General features: G+C 55.7%; 2 protein-coding genes across 2 annotated transcripts; both read right to left on the reverse strand.

The window, feature by feature from the left end:
• Window positions 1-2,681: 2,681 nt before the first annotated feature.
• On the reverse strand, window positions 2,682-6,844 carry PPTG_12085 (hypothetical protein; the record flags this gene model as incomplete). The annotated part of the gene is made up of 2 exons (XM_008908295.1): window positions 2,682-5,146; window positions 5,197-6,844. The coding sequence occupies 2 exons, from the start codon at window positions 6,842-6,844 to the stop codon at window positions 2,682-2,684; spliced, it is 4,113 nt and encodes a 1,370-aa protein (XP_008906543.1).
• A 560-nt stretch (window positions 6,845-7,404) lies between these two features.
• Window positions 7,405-7,626, reverse strand: PPTG_12086 (hypothetical protein; the record flags this gene model as incomplete). The annotated part of the gene is made up of 1 exon (XM_008908296.1): window positions 7,405-7,626. The coding sequence occupies one exon, from the start codon at window positions 7,624-7,626 to the stop codon at window positions 7,405-7,407; it is 222 nt and encodes a 73-aa protein (XP_008906544.1).
• Between the last annotated feature and the right edge of the window lie 46 nt (window positions 7,627-7,672).

Consider the following 7,672-nt stretch of genomic DNA (forward strand, 5'->3'; position numbering starts at 1 on the left):
AGTGCACTTCGTGCGTCCGTTATACTCTCTTGCACTCGTCGGTAAGATCGATCACCACCGTATACTGTTGCGTTTCGACCGGCTCGGGTTTCAAGGGCACCAAATGCCTACACGCCATCCCCAGCCCGAAGATTGTCCCCGATCTTTCCTCCGTCAAAGAGCGTTTCGAACTCGCCGCTGGTGAGCCATATACGCGACACAAGGCCGCCGGGTTCACGCTGGAACTCCACCTCGTGCTGGGTCTAATATCGCCCGGCTCGGTTGCGGACCTTGCGCTGTCCCCTTTCAACAATTGTGCCTGCGGTAGCGGTCTGTAGTAAGTCATCAATGGTCGGCAGTCTACGTACTTGTCCACATACTCGAAGTGCTCGAGTAACCCCACCGCCGTCATGGCCATTCGATCCTCCTTGTCGTCCCGGACTTGGGAGCCGTATGGCACCTATATCGACCCGTTTTCTTTCCTTAGAGCGTTCGTCAAGGCCTGCGGTCTCCTCACCGCCTGGTAGCCGGCTATCTGTAACTGGATCCACTTCTTCGCGGGCTGAAGCTTCCGACTGGTGATGTAAAGCGTCCCGACGAGCTGCTCTCGCTTCGCGGGCTTCTTTCCCCGCGCGTTGCTTCGCCTGCTGCTCTTCTTGGCCATCTGGCCGCGTCTCGGTAATAGTGTTCCTTCTTCGATACTTCAGGCGTCGTGAGGGCCGGTCTCGGGCTGACGTGCGACTGAGCTACCATATCCTTCCAGACTTTGTGGAACCTTTCGACTAGCCCCAGCAGCATAGGTCGGTAGGGTACGGGTGTGGTCTGTCGAGCTTGCAGTAATTGTACCAGTTTCGTCACTATGAGCCCATTCAATTCCGGAGCTCCGTCCATGAGGATTTCCCGCATAGGTCCGTACACTAGAACCACTCGTTCAGCGATGAAACGCGCAACGTCCTCGGCCGTGTGGGCAGATACTGCTACTGTTACTGCATATCTGCTGGCGTAGTCAATTGCGGCTATAACATATCGATTCCCCCTCGAGGTGACTGGCAAGGGTCCAGCGATGTCCACGGCCCACCGATCACTCACGTCACCGACTCCCTGACTCCGCAGTGGCGGAATGACAGCCTTTGGCTGCGTTTTCCGCGTAGCACAATCCCGACAACTACGAACCCAATGCTTCACCTGGTCCCTCATGTCCGGCCACCAGTACGTTCGTTCTAGTCGCGTGTAAGTCTGAGGAGTTCGCAGATGGCAGGCGTAGATAGAATCGTGCGCTTCCCTCAAACCTTTGGCCCGTAGTGCCGCGGGCAGTACCACTCGTAATGAACCGTCATCCTTCCGCAAGTAAGCTAACGCGTTCTTTGTGGCTATCGCACAGCCACGGTAGACTCGTTGTCCCCTCAGCTTCCGTACGAACTTATCCTCACGCTGATACCGGAGGATTTCCATGTCAGTCAACTGTCCACTCTCCTTATCGCTGTCGGGATGGTTTCCCGATGCACCTGTTCCTAAGGTTACGGATCCGTCGTTCACCAGTGTCGCGGAGCTCAATTGCGAATTCTCAGCAGGGGTTAGACTCCGCGTGGCGGTCACTGCACGTACCGGGGCACGTGATAGTGCGTCCGCCACGACGTTGGTTGACCCAGGCCGGTAAACGATATTAAAGTCAAATTCCTGAAGCTGTAGAGCCCACCGATATGGTCGTCCAGTAAGATCCTTCTTCTTCATGAGGTATGATAACGCCGAATGATCCGTTACGAGCTCGAACCGCCGTCCATACAGGTACGGTCGAAAGAGCTTGACTGCCCAAATGACAGCCGCACACTCTAAGTCGGTGATCCCGTACTTAGCCACGGTAGGAGAGTTTACTTTCGAAGCGTAAGCCACCGGTTGGTCACCCAGTCCCTGATCCTGCATCAAAGCGGCGCCCAGGCCTACTACAGAGGCGTCGGTGACTAGTTTGAAGGGCTTGGAGAAGTCAGGATACACCAACAGCGGCCTCTCCGTCAACTCCTCCTTCAGCAACTCAAATGCGTCTTGTTGTTCTTTTCCCCAGACCCACTCTGTCTTCTTCCTGAGTAACTTCGTCAATGGTGCCGCTTTAGACCCGAAATGCGCTACAAATCGTCGATAATACCCTGCAGGATGAACAAACCGGCGTACATCTTCCGGCGTTTCCGGTGTTGGGAACCTCCGTACAGTAGCTACCAGAGATTCAAGCGGTCGAATGCCGTCTGCGTCCAACTCGTGCCCCTAGTACTCTAGTCGAGTCATCGCAAAGCTGCATTTCTTGGGTTTGAGAGACAGCCCCGCCTTCGACAGTCGCTCTAACACGCAAGCTAACTCGACCACATGCCGAGAAACAGATCCAGCTGTGAAGAAGATGACGTCGTCGAGATAAACCAAACAGCTCTTCCACGTTAAACCGCGGAGCACCGCGTCCATCATCCTCTGAAAGGTTCCCGGAGCATTGGCGAGACCGAATGGCATCCGGACGAATTGAAACAACCCCTGTCTAGTGACGAAGCCAGTCTTGGTCTTATCCTTTTCAGCTACGGGTACTTGCCAGTATCCTGCGTGTAGGTCCAGACTCGAGTATCTCCTTGCGCCATGCATCATGTACGGGCTTCGTCAATCCGGGGCAGCGGATAAACGTCTTTCTTCGTGATGTTATTAAGTAGTCTGTAATCTATGCAGAATCAAACGGTGCCATCTTTCTTCCGCACGAGTACAACAGGAAAACCCCACGCCCCCGTCCCTTCTTCGATCACACCGTCGTGCAACATGTTGCCGACTTCCTTGTCAATGACTTCCTGTTCGGATCGCGAGTACCGTCGTGAACGCATCTTTATTGGTGCTGCATTCCCCGTGTTAATGTGGTGTTCCACACCCAGAGTCGTAGCAGGAGGACAGCCCTCCTTCGGTTCCAACAGGTCGGGGTAATTCCTTAACAGCTTCAACAACAGTTCCCGGTCCTCGTTCGTCATGTCACCAAGGGTCAAGGTCTCTTCATTACTTAGCGTCTCCCTTCTCAGGCTGATCTCGTCCAACCACTTGTTCACCCGCTCAGGCTCGAGTTCTCCTTTCAGCTCAAGAATCTCCATCTCATCACGGAGTGGTGTCCAAGTTCCCAGGGCTTCACGACTAGGAAGCTTCGTCGTCTTCCCCATCAAATTCAGGATCGGAACCTTCACCCGACCGGACGTCACCTTGGTTACCGTTGGGGCCACCAGCAAGTAAGGCTCCTTACGCTTCCGGGGTTGGAATAAGCCCACAGTTCCATCTGGTTCAGAGACAGCGAGCTCCACGTTATGGCATGTCTGCGCCTGTACTTTCGCCTTCTTTAGGAGCCTAACTTTAGCGAGCCGTTTCCGTTGCTCACGAGTTCCAACTCCGGTGAAGGGAAGAACCTTCTTCACGTCACCATCATACCACTTCATTTCTCCAACGACGAAGTCGATCTTAACTCCCTGGTCGTACATCCAGTCTTCTCCAATGAGGAAGTCCGTCGTATCGTTGTCTACGATAAGTGCATCCAACGTCATTTTCTGTGAGTACTGCGTCCACAGAACGAACCGCCAGACACCCAGCACTCTTACTGAAACTCCACTGAATCCCTCCATGAAGTCCACCGGTGGCGGCATGTGTATCCGCTCCCCGTGCTCACACCAACTGCGACCAGCGACACTGTATTGGGCTCCTGTGTCGAGTTTCACTGACTGGGTAACGCCTCGAACCTTCACCGTAGCCGTTGGTAGCTGATCAATGGCAGGAGCTTGTACGGCCCGCAGTTTTCCAGTCTTGCAGTGTCTTCCTGCCGCGGAACTCCACTGTGTGCTCGGGCTACTGTATGTACTGCCACTCTGGTACTTGTACACCTTCTTCAATTGCTTGTTGTTTCCCCGCTTCACGGTCTTGACTGTACGCGGCTTCTGGTAGGCCAGTGAAGACATGGTAAGTTCCTGTATAGCCGCAGCGTGCCCTCCCGTTTGGCGGTGTTCATCGTAACTGTAGAAGCTGCCTGCCGGGTACTGTCGCTGAGGGTCTCGCCGTTCGTTCATCCTACGCTCTTTGGCCCTTGCCTTCCGCACGCGCCGTTCTTGTCGTCTCCGAGCCCGCGATGCTCTCACCAACGTAACTTCCTCAGTTAGTGGTCGTTCCTCGTCGTCCAAGGGTCCCTCATTGACTTTCGCGGATTGGCTTGTCGTTCCGCGGTTGGTAGCTGGCGCTGCTACCGCCTGGGATTGTGGCGCTTTTCGTCGACCGCGCATCGTCCGGATGCAAGCCCGGCGCAACACCTTCTCCTGCTTCGCAGCTTGCGTAGTCTCCCATCGTCGATCCGCCTCCGCTTTTTGAATGTCCTCTTGCCTCTGCGCTACCTTCAGTCGTAGTGTCTTTGCCTGAGGCTCGTTGCGTCGTTGCACCTCCATCATCAACTCATTCATCAGCAGTGTGAGCGCCTCGCCATCCCCAGTCGAAGGTACCCCGTTCCACTGTCGTGGGTGGGTGCCGTTACCTGACGCGTCGCCCTGGATTTCTTCGTCTTCGTAAATCCCGCGGGTCATTGCGTCTGCGGGCTCTTCCTGCTTGCCATTAGTTCCCAGGCACCCCGCGTTCACTTGTTCCGTGGGCAGTGCTTCCAACCTGACACAGCTGGGCACTGCGGTTCTGGCCTCGGCAGTGAGGTCATTTGTCGTTGGATCCTGTCCCTTGAACGGTGCTGTCTCGCCATCCCCACGCGTTAACACCCGCTCATCTTCGAATCGCACGCGTCTGATCGTCGCCACGGGCGGTTCCACCGCCGCAACGCCCCTGGCTGGTTGGTTGCAGCCACCTGCATCCTCAACTCGTTGGTCCTCCACCCCTTGCTGGTCGGATGTGGCATCCTTCAGACGCATACCGCCGCCCAGCACCGTTGCTAGCACCTGTCGTCTTTCTCCTCCGACTTCCGGTGCCCTCGGTCTCTTTGCTGGCTGCCTCGAGTCTTGTTCCCGAGATCCCCGCTTTCTCTTTCGTCGCCGACCCCATACTTTTCCGTCCTTTACTCTCCCGCCTCGCGGTGTTTCCACCTCCTCCGCCTGTCCGTAGAAATTAGCCTCCTCCGTAGCCAAGGCGCTTTCTTCAGACGATGGACACTCTCCCTGCTCCTTACCCCGTGCAAGTTCTACAGGATGCCGAGCCGGGGCCCCTACATCCTGGACTCGTTTCCCGCACCATTGTCAGCGTTATTGTTGTTGGCGTCAGCGTTGGGTCCAACCACAGAGCTGCTCTCTTCCAAATCAGCCTTCTTCAACTCACAGGCACGCGCATGATGACCAAAGCCATGGCAATAGAAGCACATGTCGTCGGGTTTCGCTGCAGCCCTCCTTGGTACATACGGCTGCGTCCTCCTGTCCAAATACCGCTGGTGGTTCCGTAACCGATCTTCCTTGGTCCGTAAAAGCTCAGTATTTCCCCCATTACTGCCACCTGACCATCGATGCTGCGACTGTTGCTGCATCTGCCGTCCGGTGTCTTGTCCTTCCAACTTAAAGGCCTTCCCAGCACGGCGGTTTGGGTTTCCTCCTCCATCCGAGCGCTGGTTTCGCGTCGTATGTTGCCGTTGCCCGGTGTTCTGAGTTGGTCCCACAGCCTGCAGGTTGTTGGGTAGTGTCCCGTAGTCAGCTGTCACCGCCTCTTCCGGAACGAGCCGATATCCAACTGGGATCACGGTATTCCATTGTCCAGCTCCTTGAAGTACGGTGTTGTTCTTGGGTACCACCAGCCTGCCTTCGACGTCGTACTGGAAGTCCGAACGTTTCACCAGTCCGTAATTCTCGTAGCCGGAGACAACAGCGCCCAGTTCCGTAGTCCTTAGTGAAGGTCGCATTGGGGCCGCGTTCGGCACCGGTGCCACCGTCGCACGTGCCGTAGCCGCTCGCTCATCCTGAGTGCGCAAAGCCATCGCCAGGCCGACACCGTACCCTTCTCCGTATTCCCCGACTTGCTCGACGGCTTCGTTAAGTGTGGTGGGGCGGTGCCCCCGCACAAGAGTCGCGTGCCACCTGTTGCTCATACCCTCCAGAAAGGCATCTACCAACCATTCTTCTCCGACCGGATTACTGGACGAGATTACTCGCAGCTTCTGTGCATATTCCACAAGGGGCTCTCCTCGCTGCTGTCGCCGCTGTCGCAGTCTGGCAACCACTTCAGGATTCGAGCGCTGTATCATGTATCTGCCTCTCATCAACCGGCTTAAGTTCTCGAAGGTCTGGTCCTCTCGTCGGTTAAAGGAGTCCTCTACGGTGTCGTACCACAGCAGAGCTTCGCCTTCCAAATTAGCGACCATTTCGATGAAGACTTCATGCTCCCGCCACTCCGTCCGTAGGATCGCTGTCTGCCGCCGTAGCTCGTTCTTCACCGCCTTCAGCCAGGCTTTCACTGTCAGTTTGGGTTCATCTAGGCCTTTAAACTTTGGTAATCTTAGTTTCCTTTCATGACGAGGCGCTTGATAGACCCATGTAGGCGTAACCAGAGCTCCGTACGGCTGTTGTGCTACCTGTGCTGGTGGTGGAGGTGGTGGTGGTGCCATGGCAACCGGTCCCGCTGGTGTTCCACGCCTTGCATTCCCTCCATCGTCGCCACCGTCGTGGTCACTGTTGTCACTACTATCACCGTCTCCATCACTATCTCTTCCCGGATTCGCCGCGAGTCCCGGTCGTACTGGTGGTGCTCGTTGAGCTTGTGGTGCTGGTGGACCTTGCTGTCCCTGCTGAACATGGCGGACATGCAGTATCTGCCGGACGGGTGGGGCCTGCTGCTTGTCACCGCGAACGTCTGAAACATTCACCATGACCACATCATCATGGTCCTGAGCCGCCATTGGCGTGTTTCCGGTGGCTACCCTAATGTTCGATGAAGTAGCGACGACACCGCCTCTGTGACCGCGCAGTACTGCCTGGGGTTGTTTTTTTGTTGCGCGAGGCGCCCGAGGCGTGTCTGCCTGTGCCGCTCGTCGCTCCGCACGCTGATCTCTTGGGGGTGTTCGCCCGAGTCATTCCGTCGCTTGTCTGACTCCCTTCTGTAATACATCCCGCAATACTTAATTAGTACTTCTTACTTCCTTCTCACTTCCTTCTTATGTGTAGTTTCTAGCAGGGGTCTCGGTTCTAAGCCTTTGGTCTGTGCAATATCCATTCCCAGTAGATGGACCGTTATTGTCCAGTGCCCTTATTGCACCACCTCCACTGTAACGGTGTCTCTGATCCTGGTCCTTGCCCACTGTGACTAGGCTCGCGACGGTCATCCTCATGAACCTCGCCCAGAAAGCAACTGTAATGACCGCCATGTCGGCATTCTTCTCCCTTACATCGTAGAACCCAATAACAGGGGAGTCACATGGGCGAGGGAGCCTGGGCTTAGAGGTCGTTCGTCACCCGATAACTACCCACCGTCGTGCAACATGTTGCCGACTTCCTTGTCAATGACTTCCTGTTCGGATCGCGAGTACCGTCGTGAACGCATCTTTATTGGTGCTGCATTCCCCGTGTTAATGTGGTGTTCCACACCCAGAGTCGTAGCAGGAGGACAGCCCTCCTTCGGTTCCAACAGGTCGGGGTAATTCCTTAACAGCTTCAACAACAGTTCCCGGTCCTCGTTCGTCATGTCACCAAGGGTCAAGGTCTCTTCATTACTTAGCGTCTCCCTTCTC

This window comes from Phytophthora parasitica (assembly GCF_000247585.1).
Source record: "Phytophthora parasitica INRA-310 unplaced genomic scaffold supercont2.29, whole genome shotgun sequence".
Classification (NCBI taxonomy): domain Eukaryota; phylum Oomycota; class Peronosporomycetes; order Peronosporales; family Peronosporaceae; genus Phytophthora; species Phytophthora nicotianae.